This window comes from Neopelma chrysocephalum, unplaced genomic scaffold (assembly GCF_003984885.1).
Source record: "Neopelma chrysocephalum unplaced genomic scaffold, ASM398488v2 Primary Assembly neopelma1_347, whole genome shotgun sequence".
Lineage (NCBI taxonomy): Eukaryota > Metazoa > Chordata > Aves > Passeriformes > Pipridae > Neopelma > Neopelma chrysocephalum.
In genome coordinates, this window is record NW_020898011.1 from 409648 (window position 1) to 428266 (window position 18619).

Genomic DNA, 18619 nt, shown 5'->3' on the forward strand with positions numbered 1-18619 from the left:
TATTGCTGGATGCCTTAAGTCAGGCATGAAGAAAGTGCAGAGCTGCAGCTTCAATTAAGCTCAGAGTTAAAAAAAACGTTGAATATTACATGATGCAGGGTTCAGCTGCACAACACAAACCCATTTTTATGCTCCAGTTTTATATGAGAAACTATTAGCAATCTACATCACTTATAGACCTATTTGTCTGTATTCAGATACAGAATTTAACAAGCCAAATTCTGCTCTGTGTGAAGCATAAATGCAAGTTAATAATTCTAAAACCTTGCTAATAACATCTAGGAAATATATTACCCAAGATGAACACATAATCAAAAATATTTTGCTGCTGGAGAACAGCAATGACCTGCCCTTTAAATCCTTACTGTGGAAAGGAACAGAAATCTGGGCCCTCCTCATTATACAACAAATCAGCAATTTTAATAAACAAAGTGCTCAATTTGCCACACAAAACCAAGTCACAGTATTTTGACTCTGACAGGCCAAATGCTACAACATTAGACAAGAGTTAAATGAACCTGTTTCAGTGATAATTTATATTCATTTATTAGTCAGCAGTGGTTCAGGAATTTAAAGAGCTCTCAACAAACTCCTTCGAAGAGGCTTTGAAAGAACATGTTGTTATGGAGGGAATTTAAATGTCAGCTCATGCTTTTCAGTGACTAAGGGATATTTGTGGCTCTTACTCTCATTCCTAAGCAGAAAATAAAGCAGTATTATGTGTTTGGATGGATGTGTCACCAAAGGGGAGAGCAGGGAGCATCCTCACCCAAGTGCTGCCTTCCCAGCACTGCCAGAAATCATCCCCAAGGTCACAGAAACTTCTCCTCTGTCTCAACAGAGATGAAAGTCAGAGAGCCAAAGCAATTATTGCCCAGATTGTTTGCTTTGCTGCCTTTCAGGAGCCAGCCCAGCTCTTCAGCTCAACCCAAGGAGACACAGCAAATAAAGGCAGGAACAACCTCTGCTGTCTCGCTCAATCCATCCACACACCTCCAAAAACCAGGGAGCTCCTTATTTCACACAAGAAGGCAGCTTAAAAGAGTTCACAAGAACAGAGCCCCTGAAAGCCCAGCTCTGGGGAGGAATGTGCCAGTTCAGAAATGATGTGACAGGGATATTTCCCTCCTTTGGTTTTATTTTTTTTAATTACAGACGTGTCAAAGGAGAGGTTTAACAGAACCATTTCTAAGAGCAAACCTGGAAGTGGAGGGAAGCACCAGATAAGCTGAAGAGCAGAAGGCAGCTGCTCTGCAAATAAAGACATGAAAACCAGAAAGAATATGGCACATCCCATCTGTGAGGCACAAATTGTGTCATAATGTGAGTGACACCAGGTTTTGGAGCCTGTAACAGCAGCCCTTGGGAAGAGGACTACGATGAGTGCCTTTATTTCCAGTATTGGGATCTTGATATTCCTCCATCCTGCCTGTCCTTTGGAGCACTCACATTCCTTTTACTAATCCTCCTGATATCACCTCCTAAATCCTTCCTCTTCCCCCTCTCTGGAGTTGCTGTATTTCAGATTATGCATCATTTACAGCTCATTCCCATAGACACACCAAAACACCTTGGAGATTGTCACAATCCACCTTCCCAAGGCAGAGCCAGGAAATCTCTTTGGATGCATCTTCCTTAGTCAAGGAAAAGGAGTAATTTTTGCACAGATCAGCACTTTGTGGATCTTGTGATCCTTGAGCCACTAATGTTTGAGTGTTTGTTGTGTTTTTTTTTTAAATTCTAATCCATACTTACCATTTTCTCAGCTGTTTCCACAAAGATCAGTGTTAAAGTGAAGCATTTGACTACCATAGAAGCAGCTTTTATTTTCTAGTTCCAACAGCAGCAGAACACCCTTCTGTGCTTTTTCTTAAAGTCTTAACTATTCCCTCTCTTCTTGGAAGTGTACAGTTAATTCTAACTATTAATAGCTGCTCTGTCAGGCTTCATCACTGCCCAAAAGGTGTGTGTGTCGCACTAAACTCTGAGCATAACCAAGCAAAATGCATTCAAAGACCATTTATGTTTTCTTTTAGGTCCCCAAAGCAGTTTTTAAGCCAAATTCTTTGCCTGTGGGGATCCCATCTCCTCGTCCTGTGCTCATTTCCCAAGTACAGCTCATCCCTCAGATGCTCATTTCCCCTTCTCCCAAAGCAGGATCAGTGCTAAGATGCCACAAAAATCCATTTACCTGCCCTCACCATGAGAAATTTGGGTTTCCAAGTTATAAACCAGCCCTTCCATGCTTCCCCCCAACACACTGACACCTCCTCACTGGAACTATTCCATCATATCCCAAAACTCCCTATTTCCTCATGGAATTATTTCAACACCTGCTGTCAGTCCACATGACCCCTCCCCTTGAGCCCTTCAAATTCTCTTATTCAAAGAAAAAACAAATGAAACCTGATTAATTAAGACTGATCATTGAAAGATGCAGTATCATTCAAGGGAAAAGATCCAGGATCAGCCAAGGTTTAACCTCATTTTCCATTTTTTTCCGAATTAGCTCACTAAAATCACTCTGGAATTCGATCTACAGGGGCAGGTAACATGAGTATCTCAGAGCACAGTAACTAACAGGCCTTCAAAACATGATGAGATTTATATTTTTGATAGGATTTTTCATTAGAGTTGGACACATTTATCCTGTTGCTGATAATCAAAGCTTCAGATCAGATTGTCAGAGTGGATAAAAAGGTCAAACTTCCACAGTTCACAGACATCCTGGAGCATTAATGTGTAATAATTCAGAGTACCTGGATACAATAATATTTAAGATAGAGAGCACTTAAATAATCCTGCTGTCACAGCCAGTTTATATCCATCCTTAGTGAGGAACAGAGTGGTAGGAGGTTTTCAACAAGCAAATGATGGACAAAAAGGAAAAGTGATCCCTTACCAACAACCAGCCCATGAAAAAAAGATCAAAAAAAAACTTTTTAGCAAAATTACTTGATCTTAATACTCTGTTTTCTCAAAAAAAAAAAGACACTAAGAACATTCTGAGTCTCAGAAAATATAACTTACTTTGCTAATACAGTCCAGCTTTTTATCTGCATACACTGGACTGGCACAATTCAAAGGGAAAGTACTTGAAGTGCTCAGAAAAATGATTTGATTTCTATCTGGTTGCTATTCACTGGACTTTAAAACCAAGATGAAATGTCATTCCCCACCCCACTCCCCTGTTTCAGTCGGGATCAGCAGCTCTGAAGGGAAATTAAGGCTCAGGACTTTTCCAGCATAGGGACACGAAGGCCAAGAAAAGCAAATTGCCACAATTCAAATCTGGAAACACTGGTGAAGTCTTATACTGAAGGATTAAAAACAGTGTAAGCAAACAGTGTTTTTGCTCAGTATATCCACAGGAATTACCAGGGATCAGGAGCTTTCCAATGTCACCAAGCTGCCCAAAACATCTGCAAGGAGAGTTTTCCTGCTAAATCGGTCTTCTTTTAAAAAAGGATGACAAGGTACTGAATTCCCAGGTTTCACAATTAGAATAATCCTTTAATAACTGCATTTTGGCTCTTGGCAGTATCAGGATGCAAAGAGGCAGAGCCATGATCCAGGTGCCTGTGCAGGCAGGGAAAAATGAGACCAAAAAGAGCTTTCCAGTGTTAAATTTCTCACTGCTCTTCGTTCACCAGGAGATGAAACAACAGAGTTCTAATTGACAGCTGCTCCTGAGCCCCTGTGCTTACACAGAGCTACAATTATCTCTCATCCTGACTGGGGGAAAATGGGGAAAAAATAGGAAGAAGATTTGCCTGAAGATGGAAGTGTTTTGTTTTTAAACTGTTGAGGCTCCAGCTACCCCAGGTTCCAGATCTGGGACATGAACATGCAGTTCAGCCTTAAAAAATATCCTGTGTAACATACTCAGGGAAATGAAGGTAAAGAAACATTAGAGATGATGGAGAGCTGAGCTGGATTCAGATCTGGCGGGTGGAACAAGATGGTCTTTAAGGTCCCTTCCAACTCAGACCATTCTGGGATCTGTGGACTGAGGAAAACTCTTTTAAGCGGGGAGTTCCCAGGCTTGGATCTGTCCATCCTCCCTGCATCCCACCTCTGTGTCACTGCTGGGTTTTTAATTACAGACCCAGGAACTGCTCTCACTCAGATCTTAAAAACCTAAAGTTTCTACACTGTTTCATAGCTCTTATGGGCTTCTCTTTGAGCTTTGCCAAACAGAGGAATTTTGAAGACAGATGAGTAATTCCCTGTCACGGAACCATTTTTCCATGTTATAAGCAAGCCCTGGGAAAAGCAGCAGTTAGTAGAATACTTGAGTGAAAGTGGGACAATCCTGAGCTTCCCGTGACAGTTTATGGTGATGGTTTTTGCATGTCATGGAGCAGCAGTGGAGGGATCAGTCGTGTTACAGGTCGACCAGGAAGGAAAAGTGCCATTCCAAGGGAGGCTGGAAACATCTCCAAACATGCCCAGCTGTGCTGAGCCCTCTTTACTGATAGGATGATGACAGGGGATGTTTTTCACCACCACTCGCTGCATCAACAATGGATGAGGGAATAGGACCATTTTTTTGTCTTGTTTCCAGTATCACAGAACGGTTTGGGTGGGAAAGGACTCATTCCACCCCCCTGCCATGGCCAGGGACACCTTCCACTAAACCAGGTTGCTCCAAGCCCTGTCCAACCTGGCCTTGGACACTTCCAGGGATGGGGCAGCCACAGCTTCTCTGGGCAACCTGTGCCAGGGCCTCACCACCCTCACAGGGAAGAATTCCTTCCCCATATCCCATCTACTTCCACCTCCTTTCAGTTTAAAGCCACAGAAGGTGTGTGTGGTCTAGTAATTCCTGAGGAGGAGAGGCTGGATTTAGAGATCAGCAGAGGTATTCTGGCATTAACAAGGCAGTTTACACTCTGGAGTAGTTTGAACCTGGCATGACTTAGGTCATTTCTTTGCTAAATTAGAGGGCATTTCTTTGCTTCATTGTCGTTCACACGAGCTCAGAAAAAATTCCCGGGGATGGGATCTGTAGCTGTGTACAAAACTCAACAACTGCCAAAGTTCTGCTCTGTGGATTCTCCTGTACTGCAGTAAAACCTCAAATACCATTATTTAAGGAGACAAGAAACCAAAGTACCAAGATCATCTCAAGCGGCAACAGAAAGAGTTCAGCACTTCCAGGGTCCTTCCTGATGTTGTTTTTCTCCATAAAGTTTCCCATCCTTGCAAGTACAGAATCCCAGAATCCCTGAGGCTGGAAAAGCCCTCCCAGCCCAGAGTCCACCCTGTGCCCAATTCCCACCTTGTCACCCAGCCCAGGGCACTGAGTGCCACATCCAGTCATTCCCTGAACACCAGGCACAAGTTCCACACAAGCTGCAGGATCAGTGGCCAGCAAATATTCTCCCTATTCTTAATTTTAAACAGGCCTGGCTGCTGTAGTTATTATTTTAAGCCAGGGTAGGCTTAGAGATATAATGCACACGGGGTGTTTGAGCTTGCACTGAATTCTTCATCACATTGAATTAATGAAAAAATACCCCAGATCTGTATTTCTCTCATCCTTCCTCCTTTAGAGAAACAGTGCCTGTGAGCAGGACTTAACTGAAATGTCCAAGTCAAGCAAAATCCAAGGAATTGTGTTTAAGAGTTACTCACCCTGAGTAGTTGAGGAACTCAGGGTAGGAGCAGCAGGGATGGATTTTCACCCAAGCTACTCCCAAAAAATTAATCTTAAAATCCAGTGGATTTAGGGGTGGAAGAGCACTGGGAAGTGGGAAAAGGAACATCACCACACTGAAGCCGCAGTAAAGGATGGACGGTGCAGCAGATCTGATGATGAGCTGCAGGGTCAGGAGTCTCAGGGCATCCAAGAAACAGCCCCGAGGTCGGGAGGAAAGCACAGCAGAGAGATTTGGGATGAAGGAACAGACCTCATCTTAGCCTAAGTACCAGAATGTGCTCCCACATAACCCCTGGAAGTGCTTGGCCTAACAATTACACACCATCAACACAGTTGTTATTCAGCCAGAGCAAACAAATTCCCTGAATTATTATTAATACAAAGAGTTGACATTTTAATTATCCTCCTGATTTTTCTGATGATACAACAGAGGCACAAATATTCGAGAGAGATACAAGACCTTGTATCCACCTAATTCCTGTAAGATTTCGTGATTTCACTTGAAATACGTTTTAATTCTCTCCTTTCTCGGTGGGTTTTTTAAATCATTCAACAGCCCTATTAAAATATGTATTTATTTTTTTTTAAAAAAACACTCCCTGACTAACCTGAGTATAATACAAAATGTATTTACAGGGTGAAAGCACTTGAATTGCTGCTGTGGGAGTCGTGCCATACACCCACAGTGCAAATACCTCAAAAAGAAAATTAGTCATCTGCTTCCAACTGTCAGGATTCAGGAAAAGACAACAAACTACTGTCTTGGAAACAGCCTGAAAAATGTCACCATTGAGCTGCTGTACATTGCAGAGCATTTTCAGAAACCAAATCAATAATATCAGCCCTGGAATAAGAAGGGAGAGAGGAAAGAGTGTTCAGGTGGGGAAGTATCCAAGAACAGGCTGGATGGGCTTGGAGCAACTTGGGATAGTGGAAGGTGTCCCTGCCCTTGGAGATGGTCTGTTGGAGAGAGGAAAACTCTGTTCAATAAGATTTACTTAATCCTCAGTGACTCCTTAAAGAAAACCAGCCAGGAGCACATAAGCTGGGATCATTTAGACCTCTGTGGTTCTCTGAGGGTTCCCCAACTCCCAGGGGAAAACAAAACCAAAGGAAAACAGGGAGAATAGAAAACAAAAGCAGGGAAAATGGAAACATTTTTAGGTGAAACCAAGGAGGAAAACCATAAAAAAACCAAAACCCCAAAGCTTCCCAGATCCCTGAAAAACATGGAACAATTCCATGTTTCCATCCAGCAGAAAAGCCTCGAGGTGATTGCTCAAAGCACAGCATCATTCCCGAGTTTTAGGGGCTGTATCACTCTCATCTATAAATGAAAACTGCTAATTAATAATTATCTTCTTAATGAAAACACAGCAGCAGAAAGGCTAAAACAATTTTTTTTTCTCCTGGGCAAGTGACTTTTCAGAACACTTTTACACGAGCCAAAGGCTGACCCAAGGTGTTTACACCTGCACAGACCTGCTGGTTTGGTGGCAGAACACAAGTTCTTAAGGGAACCAGAGGTTTTCATCCTACAGAAACAGGATTTTGCTGACACAAATGCATTTCTAGGAGGTTTCCATTGAGCTAAAATGGTAAATCTTTCCTAGGTCAGACTAAACCTCTGTGGCTAAGCAGGATTTATTTTAACCTACAGAAGACGTACAAGAGATTTTCCTGCACTTTATGTGGCTAAAATGTGACTTATTCACGTCATAAGGACAACTAAAGCACTCATGGCACAGTGATCTTATTCTGCCAAAAGGCAAATGATGTTAATAACAGTATTGCTAATTTTCTCCTGAAACACAGTTTTTAGCAATATTAGCTCTGCAATACTTTAGGAAAAAAAGGTTTTAAAAAGTTCTCCACCAAACCATTGATTTTTAAAGCATTATTCTGTACAGACAGGGAACATTAGGCCAGGTTGGACAGGAATTGGGGCAACCTGGTCTAGTGGAAGCTGTCCCATGGCAAGGAGGTGGAAGGAGATGACCTTTAAGGTCCCTTCCAACCCAAACTAGTCTGTGATTAGTGTGTTTAACTAGTTGTGCTATAAACAGTCCCAGCAGGATTAGGAAATATAATTCCCATTTATACAAAGCCCTAAGCAGGACCATGGCCTGCACTTCCTCAGCTGTTCATCACGGCCAGAACTGTCACTTCCAAAGCACTTCAAAGGCCCCCTGCCTGCTTCAGATCATTTGTTTCACTACATTGTAATAAAAACATCAAGAAAGAAAAATTCTCAAAGTCTGTTTATCCTCCTTGGTGGTGATGATACATCAAAAGTGTGAGGAGCATAAGTATCATCCAGATCTATATCCATCAAGAGCATCAACACACTCTGAGGCGCAGCCACTTCTGGAAAATTGTGCCATTAAGGAACTCAATTAATCTCAAATATTCCCTACATCCCAGCAGATAAGGGAGGACATCCAGATGTAAGAGATCTAGCCTTCTAAACTGCTTTTTTTCTTTGTTTTTAATAGACGTCCATTTAAAAAAAAATCAGCACACACAGATCTAAGCTTCCCTCTCTCAGCTCGACATTGTCTCTAATTTATACAAGCAAAATAATGTTCAGATGCAAAGATTTTGATGTTACAGTTGGTATTTAAATAAAAAAGCCTCAAGCAAGTGCACAAATTCTGGGTTTCCCAGGGATTTAGAGGGTGTAATCCCCTTAGGCTGCTCTGAAAATTGCAGCCTATTCTTAGTTACTGCCAGTCCATGTCAGCAAAATGGTTGCTCTTCATTATAATATTTTAATACTTGGGAGTGTTAATTGAGGTTAAGCTCAGGTTGTGCCCAGAATGCTAAAAAAAAAACAACCTGCAATAAAATGAAAGCCTCCTAAAAATAATATGAAATGTAGATAGGAAAAATATGTGGAAAACTTGGTGTGGAGAGGAGATCTCCTTCCCAAGGGGAAGGACTTTCAAATCCAGGTTGGACGGGGCTTGGAGCAACCTGGGCTAGTGGAAGGTGTCCCTGCCCATGGCAGGGCGTGGAATGAGATGAGGTTCCAACCCAAGCCATTCTAGGATTTTCTGATTCTGTGACCTGCCCATCTCTGCACATCCACATGGAGACAGAAAATCCAGGATGTAAGGTATGGAAGGATGAAGCTACTGCAGTACCGACTTCTCCTTAGTGCACATCAACACACTTCAGATCTGAAATACTAGGAAACTACAGGAATAATATGAATCCTAGAGAAGTTCATTACACGTTGCAGTTCCCTTCTTGCAGATCAACATCCATGCCATCGAACCAGGAATGAACACATTAACTTTGCTATGGTGATAGGACTAAAAAAAACCAAACAAGAAAACCTCAGTTACTCAAGCCTATTTTCTTCATTGTTTTTTGGGAAAGAAAACCCATAAGGCAGCACAGGTTGCAGCCAACTAACTTGGAAAGCAACCTAATTAAACCAAAACATCTCCTTCAGCACCCCCAAGATGCATATTTCCCCAAATATAAACTAGAACATCTTTCTGACGTTTCTTTGATGATCACTTTTATGTTTCTGATTTTTTGTTTTATGATCACTGAGGAAGAACTGGGGAGTTCCCAGTCCCCTTCCACCAGACCAGGTTGCTGGTTCATAGGGGAAAGGCCTAGATTTGGGTCTCATTCCTGAAGTCAGAAGTAGATGTTGAGAAGGAACTCGTGTCAGAAGGCAAAGCTGGCACGTGGTGCCCTCACGTTGTGGTACCAGCACCACCATCCGGGTTGGACAGGGCTTGGAGAAACCTGGTCTGGTGGAAGGTGTCCCTGCAATGGGCAGGGGGGTGGAACAAGCTGGTCTTGAAGGTCCCTTCCAACCCAAACCACTCTGTGATTCTGGGATTACAGGTTGTCCCACTCTTGCACCAGACAGGGCAAGCCCATCCTCACGGCAACTGAGTTGAACCATCCTGAAGAATGGATGGAAAAAGGGAGAGACTGAGCACGGAGCAAAAAAATGTCACATCCTCATACATAAACCAGTGAGGGATTCCCAAAATCAAGATATTAAGATTAATACAACAAGCTGCAAGGCTTAGTGCTGAGATTATCTTTAGGTGAAGCACAATGCCCACGGGAATCCCAGCTTGGAGGGAACTCCTGGCTCCCAGGCATCTCCCTCAGTTCCAAGGGAAGAATTCCACTTTAGATCTAAACCAGACCAAAACCAACTTGCACTTCTCTAAAAAGATGACAGATTTTCTGTAGGAATCTTTGTTTTGTGAAAGAGTTCCCATTTTAAGGGATTTCTTCTTACTGAAAATAATGACTGTTTACTAAAGAACAACCAAGTTTTTGGTCTCTAACCTGACTCTCCTACACTGGAATCCCTTCCAAATATTTTTTAAGAGGAAGAAAAAAAAAAGCTTATTCAAAATACTGCATCATCACCCAGAACTCTACTCTCCTTATCCTGGTATCCAGACTGTGCTCACAAACTGTTTCTAGCAGTTAACGCTGATAGAAACTCTATTTTTCAGGAATTCTGCACTGCAAATCAGCCTAAATTTTACATGGAAATGCTCTGCCAACAGTGAAATCCTTGCTGGCATGAAGGAGATGAATTCCATGCAAGTGTTTATGTAGATAATTATGTGAAAACAAGAAAGTAAAAGTCCAAAGCCCTGGGGTATCAACAACAGAATTAATTTATATAGAAATAATTGAATTTATACTGTACTAACACACTCCCAGAACACAGAGCTCTGAAACTGCCTGATGGAAACCAAACACTGGGACACCATGGGGTGTTGTTGGGGCTTACAGAGAATTCTAACAGGGTGGTTCAAAGAAGACAACATTACTAAATATGTAAAAGAATCACCTCTGAAAAGCTAAAATTATTCAATGAGGAAAATATTGCTTTAAGAAAATTTAATGAAAAATAACATCCAACTAGAAAAATGAATGTATCACCATAACCAGTGGAGCTTGAGAATGACAATGACGCTAAAACAAGCAGAGCTGAATGTGTCAGTTGAGAAATCAGGATTTCAAACTCATCATGCAAAAATCATCTCATTTTTAAATCCTTATATCAAAGGACCATTTTCATCAGCTTAACGAGGCTGCCTTATACTAGCAAATATGTTTTTAAGTATATGAAAATCTGGAATTATTGTGCATTTAAAGATCATCATATAATAGAATCACAGATTGGTTTAAGCTGCAAGAGGCCTTAAAATCCATCTTCTTCCACCCCCTGCCAAGGGCAGGGACACCCTCCACTATCCCGGGTTGCTCCAAGCCTTGTCCAACCTGGTCTTGGACACTTCCAGGGATGGGGCAGCCACAGCTTCTCTAGGCAAAGTAATTTAACTAAATTATTGAAAAATCAGTTTTTAGGAAGACAGTCCACTAACCTAATTTGATTTGCTACCTTATTTTTAATTTAATTTCAAAGCCGCTGCAAGTTATGGAAGCAGGACTACAGCTTATAGCAAAACCTTCTCTATTCTCAGTCCTACAGTGACCACCACAGGTCTCAAACACCCTGATGAGGAGAGAAAAGAAAAGTAAACAGTTATCAAGGTTCACTGCAAGCATCTGATGTGACCAGCTCCCTTTACCAACCACTGCCAGAAATCTTGCTCTTGTGGAGCAAATCCCTCAGAGCACCTAAAATACAACCGAGGACACAGAACCAGAGAGAGTCCAGAGGAGGCACCAGGATGATGAGAGGGCTGGAGCAGCTCTGCTGGGAGGAAAGGCTGAGAGAGTTGGGATTGTTCAGCCTGGAGAAGAGAAGCTTTGGGGTGACCTCATTGTGGCCTTCCAATGCCTGAAGGGGCTACAAGAAAGATGGAGAGAGACTTTACAAAGGCCCGGAGTGACAGGACAAAGGGGAACGGCTTCCCAGCGCCACAGGACAGGGTTAGATTATATTGGGAAGAAATCGTTCCCTGTGAGGGTGGTGAGGCCCTGGCACAGGTTGCCCAGAGAAGCTGTGGCTGCCCCAGCCCTGGAAGTGTCCAAGGCCAGGTTGGACGGGTCTTGGAGCAACCTGGGCTAGTGGAAGGTGTCCCTGCCCATGGCAGGGGGTGGAACTGGATGGGCTGTAAGGTCCCTTCTAACTCAAATAGTCTGTGATTCTATAACTTGGAAGATCTTATTAAAAACCTCTTACTATGAAATGATTTCTCAAGCAGCAGAGCAGAGGCTGAACATGATCAGCAGAAACCCGTGTGGAAGGAGGAGAGACTGGCACAGGAGGAGGTTGTTAATCTACAAGCCAGATAATTAACTAATTTGAATGGTTGTTTGCAGGCTTACAGAGATGAATGAAAATGTCCCAACTGGAAACCAATTTTAAACAAAGACAAAAGAATGTGGCACCTACCACAATATGTTTATGGCTTTACCTATAAAGAGACCCTCACAGAGTCATGCACGTTCCTCTGAGGGCAACTATTGACTATTCTTTATATCCTCAGTAAATAAAGGCCTTCACCAACTCATCTGTAGACTTTAAATGTTGTATCTTTAGTAAGAGCTTTTAGTATCTGATCAATAGCTTGGGAAAAAAAAAAACATTTTACAAGTCTAAGTTTAATACTAGTGACATTTGAATGTCAACTTCTGAAAGATTTTTAAAAGGGGAAACGAAAAACAAGTCTTGCTTCTGCTCTGAGAGAGCATAATAAGTACAAGCAAATATAAACTAGTCCTGGGGGTTTTTCCCCATCAGAAATAGCACAGAATACAGACATTTTGCTTTGTAGTTCTTTTGCTCGGCTGAAAGAGGACAGGGTCAGATGGGATATGGGGAAGAAATTGTTCCCTGTGAGAGTGGTGAGGCCCTGGCACAGGTTGCCCAGAGAAGCTGTGGCTGCCCCATCCCTGGAAGTGTCCAAGGTCAGGTTGGACAGGGCTTGGAGCAACCTGGGCTAGTGGAAGGTGTCCCTGCCCCGGCAGGGGATGGGACTACATGATCTTTGTGGTCCATTCCAACCCAAACCATTCCATGATTCTATGATTCGCCTTTGGTGTCACGGTAAAATTTAGGTAATCTGAGCATGTTTCTCCAAATAAAAAGCAACTTTTGAGGCAATATAATCATCTAGAACAGCAAGAACTCTACGTTGCATTTGGCTTTTAGAAGGAAAGAAGTCTTAAAAGAAGTAGCTTTGCCCTGTTGTGAACTTCTGTCCATCCACCAGAGTGCCAAGAGCTGTGCCCAGAGCCCCAGAGCACTTGGCTACAACACAGCTTCCAACTACCCATATTCACATCTTCAAACCTTTAAAATATTTAAGAAAATTGACATTGTCAGCACCAGCTGATCATTTTCGAAGCTAAACAACCAGCCTGCAGCATTTCAGAAATGCTGATTCCTCATCTCAGGGCCAGGCACATCAAACAGTTTGGGTGTAATTTCCCATTAACACTTGATGTTATATAGGCTGGGTATTTTGTCACGTAAAAAATAAGGCCATTTTTTCCCTACTGCTGGATTGTTCATTACTGTACCTTGGCAAGGAAGCAGAGGAGCAGGTGCTCTGCCCCTGCATGGGCAGGGAAGGGGCAGAGATGCCCCTGTTAACAAAGCAACACTGAATTATGAGGTCAATGGAATAATTTGGGTGAGGAAGGTCCTGGGCTTCAGGGCAGAACCTGCAGCAGCATTCCCTGAAGTAATCCTGACTGGATCTATCTTCCACATCTTCAAAGTTCCACACATGAGTTATTTCCCCACTTCATCTATAAACAACCATGGAGAAACTTTGCAGATACTTGTTTGTATTTAACAAACTGAAAAGAACTTTAAAAGAGTCTAAATTTGTGATTTTACAGAGAAATATCTAAGTACTTATGCATAAACACTGACTTAAGAATTTTCATTTTAAACTCACTTGCCAGGACATTCAGGTTTACAGGTAACTGTGCTCTTTTTAATTTATTTATTTTAATGTGTAGAAAAAAAAGAAGCTGCACTACCTTAAAAAACCCTTTTTAATTAAAACTGACTAAGTCAGAGACAATCACAGGTAAATGAGGAGTCACTGCTGCAAGATACTTCAAACCAGAGCACAGCAAAGCACAGCTCAGGCTGGATGAGTACAGGAAATGTTATTGAAAAGGCATTTTCTTCCTTTTAAGACACAAACATCCCCAAAACAGACTTCACTGAGAGGTATAAAATTTCTAAATATATTCTATTTTGCAGTATTATATCCTATACATTCCTCCTAATGTAATGCATTATGTGTTTTAATTTATTGCTCCATGCTAAGTTTGCTCAGTATGAAAGTGGAGAAAATATTAATCCACCTCCAAAAAAATTAATTTCTTCATGGAAGCTGAATATGCTGATTGTGGTCCTGGTTTCCCAAATGGCTTGATTTTTGTGTTCAATATTAAAATTTTAAAAATAGTCTTGAAGTTCTGATAATTATGAAAAAAAAAATCATAGAAAACAAAAAAAAAAAAGTTAAAAGAAATTAGGTTTTAACAGTTTCATGTTTTGTCTTTCCAGGCTTTCGTATCGGACTGGTCAGGACACGGCCAACTGTGACACGTGCAGGAACAGTGCATGTATTATCTACAGGTAGGGTCAAAATATTAATATTCCCATTTCTTCCTGTGTCAAAGCCATGATTTATTCACTAATGAAAGCTCATTGGTTGGCCTTGATTTTTTGAATCAACACAACATAAATTTAACTTTGCCTAATTAATAAAATTCAAGTGTAAGTCTGAATTTTCAGATCAGAAATAGATGATGGTGGTCAGTGCTGCTGGAGCTCTGGGATGGGAGGGGCTACAAGGTGCGAGCTTCAAGATTTTGGGATATTTAGGATTTTCTGACCAACAAGTCAACTTCAAATTTACTTTTGTACACTTCTGTACACCAAATTTCTTTTTATAGCAGTAACAACTGGACTTGGGAAATCATTCGGAGAGAGGGAATGTACAACAAAGAGAACCAGATACAGGTTAAATCCAGAGAGTTTTAGCAGTAAAATCAGGTTAGATGGGATATTGGGAAGGAATTCTTGGCTGTGAGGGTGGTGAGGCTCTGGCACAGGTTGCCCAGAAAAACTGTGGCTGCCCCATCCCTGGAAGTGTCCAAGGCCAGGTTGGATTTGGAGCAACCTGGGCTAGTGGAAGGTGTCCCTGCCCATGGCAGGGGGTGGAATAAAATGGTCTTTAAGGTCCCTTCCAACCCAACCCACTCTGGGATTCCCTGATTGTTATACACTGACACTCCTACCCAGGCCTTTTTTTGGCACGTCCTTGTATCACAGTGAAGAAACAAGAGGCACTGGGCATGACATGAGGCCATCATGAGTCTGATGATGTGTCTCATACTGACAACTTAATTGTCCTTCTCCATTAGAGGCTTAAAAGCCCAACAGAATGTTTTCATGCGTTGGAGGAAGGAGGAAAACAAATGTGTCTCAAGAGTGTGTCACAAAATCAGGCACCACAGCACAAATGAAAATGTACAAACGTGACAATTCCAGTGGAGGTACAAACTGAAATGAAGGTACAAATGTTGCCCAGGACTGAAAAGTGCAGGATTTCCCCCTTCACTCCTTAGTTCTCTACTCAGTCTGGTTCAGCCAGAAGAGCTGAAGATATTTATTTATGTATTGTCTCCTCACTGCACAGAAGTGAGGGGAAAAAAGGATGGAAACCTTCAGCTCCATCTTCCCAACCACAACAGGGTTCTGTGCAGGGGCAGGAACCAATTAATTTCTTTATTCCTCCTTTAAAGCCATGTTTAGAGGCATATAAATAACCAAAGCCTCCCATGCTTCCCTTTTCCTGAGCAATTTCTGGCTCAGGGCAGCCTGGAGGTACAACCCAGCACAAATCCATCAGGGAATTATTCTTGTTTCATTAGCGAAACAAAATCCAATTAGAATTTTTTTTTTTTTCAAATCTTGACTTCTACACAGTGGATTTCAAGTTAAAGAGTAAAATCAGAAGGTTCCTTTGCTCCCTGCAAATGAAACGACTCCAGAAGAGCAGATTTGAAGCGTTTCCCTAATGGGAGGTGGTGGAACAGGGAGGTCCAGCTCTCCATTCCCACCCCAACTGCCTTTGGAGTGGACATTTGCCTAAAGCCATGTTTCCAGGGCAGGTTTTAGCACAAAACAGCTCAGCTTTTTTGCCAGTTTAGGAGAACAAGTGCTGCAGGCAAAAAAACCTAAAAGCAGAGACACTGCAAACCAGGGAACCACGAGAAAAGTGAATTACTGAGACAAGATAAGCAGCCAGAAGGGATAAAACAGGAATTCACTGATAAAACCAGCACTGAGACAGATTGTCTTGTAGGAACTTCTGCTCCTCCACAAATCAGCTACTCCCTGACACCTCAGAGTGCAGCAGTTCATTAGTGAGGATGTTAATTAAATCCACATGCACCAAGGGTTCACATGTCAAATACTGCACAGAGTTACCTGATTTCTCTTCAGGGCAAAAGCACCTCTCAGGACCAAAACTTAAAGCTCAGCTTAAACTGTTCAAGGGGCAATAAAACCCTGAGGAAACATCCCTGTCACACCAGGAGGTCCTTAGTCTTGAGCTCTTTTGCCCAATTAATACATAGGAAAGACCGAAATAAAAATATAACCAAAGCCTTGATTGCACAAATCAATAATTTAAAGAGAAAACCTTCAGTTTTGCCATAACTGACTGTGTAGGTTGTTTAAATATGATTCAATTTTGAACGCTCTAACATTAAAAAAAATAAATCAGAGCTGTTTCAAATCCATATTTTTAAACTGCAGTGAAACAGCATCTTAGAGGAAGGATTAGGTCACCCAGGTGCATCCTGCAGTGCCAGGTGTAGCACTGGTGAGAAGGTGGAAATCCACAGAATTCAATTCTTCCCCCTCAAGATGAATTTTCAGAGTATTAATATAATGTAGCACAGAAGCCAGAGACAGTGTAGAAGGCAACAAAAAAACCCCTGTTGTACTTTATAGGGTTTTTAGCATCAAAAACATCAAAACTGTTAGTAAAAATTCCTTTTGGCAATAGTTATTTTGCATGTTAAATTTAAATTTTTGCTAAGATTACAAATCTACTTTTACATTGTTTTCTCTTTATATTGAAAAGAATACATATTTCTTAGTATTAAAGAAAAAAAAAGGAAAACTTTCTCGTTTTTCTTAAATAAGTAGGAAACTGACAATCAAATATTAAACAGCGTTAAAAAGAAAAGGTACCAAAGCCTGAAACTGTTTTAGAAATCAGGAAGAAAAGAAAAACATCCACATTTAGATACTCTATTTTCCTCAAAATTCTGCTTATTTCTGCAATATGTTCAGGAACTTGGAGTTCCAGACACAGGAGTCACTGACATTTTCTTCCACTGCATCAGATGAGCCACAGACTTAAAACTGTCACTAAAATTATTCAGCATCGTGTCTTTGTAGTCATTTCCAGACTGTATTTAAAGCAGGACCCAAAAATGTGATGAAATGGTAAAAACAACCAACCACTTTATCATTTTCTCTATCAGCATCAATATCTCATAACCCAAGGACACAGAACAGTTTCAAAATCATCTTCTACAAACACGAGACAAATTTCCACGTCTGTACTTTACAAACTAATGTTGATTCACCACTGACATTTTTAAAATAAGTTTTATCAGGGTATATATTGCCAGGATAAAGTCAACTTAAATACTGAAATGAAGCAAAATCTTGCTATTAAGAAGAAATTGCATTATTATGCAGTCCCTGTATCAATCTGAAACACCCAAAACCCACATGGGCTCAAATCTCCACAGCCTGGTTTATTCTGTAATTATCTTTTCCTGGAACTGCCCTTTCTGCTCCTGTTTAATTTCCCAGCCTGGGTGAATTTTAATCTTTGAGCAGAAATCTGGAGGAGAAAACAGGGCTTCTCTGTAATATTTTGTGCAATATTCTTAGGCCTTTAGCAGGAATTACTTGGATTTTCCTTTAGTGGGAAAGGTCAGGAATACTCAGTAGCTTTTACAAGGCTGCTTTGGCTTCTGGAAGGAAACTTTTAGGAGATCAAATCCCAACCAATTTCTGCCTATGGAGAACAAGAATTCAACTCTGCACTATTGTTCTTTGGAGGGGAGGAATCACTCAAAGTTGTACCAACCATTACTTTGGCTGCTTTTACTCCTTTGAAATTTTGATTTATGCTGCTGTGTTTTTATTTGATATTAATCTAAGGTGGGTTCACATTATTCAACAGAAAATGTATTATTAGAATCTATTAAATGCAATTCACTAGAAGAGCTGCAAGAGAAATGGGTTATAATAGAGGGATAAAGCTAAAAGTTAAAAGTTAGCAAAGAGCCCACATGTAAAGGTTAGATATTTAATTTATTAGTTATTAAAATTAATAAATATGGCGATACAAAGTGAACATAAGGCATCAATCCCTAAGATTGCAACAGTCTAATAAAATCAGGTGATTAAATGATGAGAATAGTCATTTTCATCACCTTTTTTTTATTTCCTACCACATTAATTAATTTATATGTTCTCATCTTATCTCTAGACTGTAAGATGCTTAGTGGGAAAAATGGATCTCAGTGGCTTGTTAATGCTGGCAGGGCTTTGGATCCCAGGCTTTGGGGATTTCTGGGTTGCAATAGGAAATTTATTGTGCTGGAAAGTGCATTAAGGTAATTTCCAAGTGATTAGTGCTTATCTGGATCCTGTTTTTCCAAGATGTGGCACGAACTAATGCCATGTCATCCAATTAACGTGACCCAGGAAGAGACAGGACGAAATTCTCTAATTCCTGCTTCAACTACTCGACCTAAATTCAAAGAGTTCAGCTGCTCTGTCGGTGCTTGGAGGATTTGGGTTTAACATTGGAACCTGCAGGATAGAAAGGTGAACTGAAGGGGTGTCACCTGAAATGAGAGCACAGGGAAGGGCTGTCCGGAGCCTTCGCAGGCTCCAGCCTTGGAGGTGACAACAGACAAGTGGAG

General features: G+C 41.3%; 2 protein-coding genes across 3 annotated transcripts in view; one reads left to right on the top strand and one right to left on the bottom strand.

The window, feature by feature from the left end:
• The window catches only part of DOCK1 (dedicator of cytokinesis 1), a 280931-nt gene that overhangs the window by 164330 nt on the left and 97982 nt on the right, over positions 1-18619 (bottom strand). The window lies entirely within an intron of this gene.
• Positions 1-18619, top strand: part of INSYN2 (inhibitory synaptic factor 2A) — a 41937-nt gene that overhangs the window by 16539 nt on the left and 6779 nt on the right. Inside the window, exon 3 of the mRNA XM_027705623.1 lies at positions 14160-14231. Within this exon, the coding sequence (XP_027561424.1) occupies positions 14160-14231 (72 nt within the window). The remainder of the gene's footprint in view (positions 1-14159; positions 14232-18619) is intronic.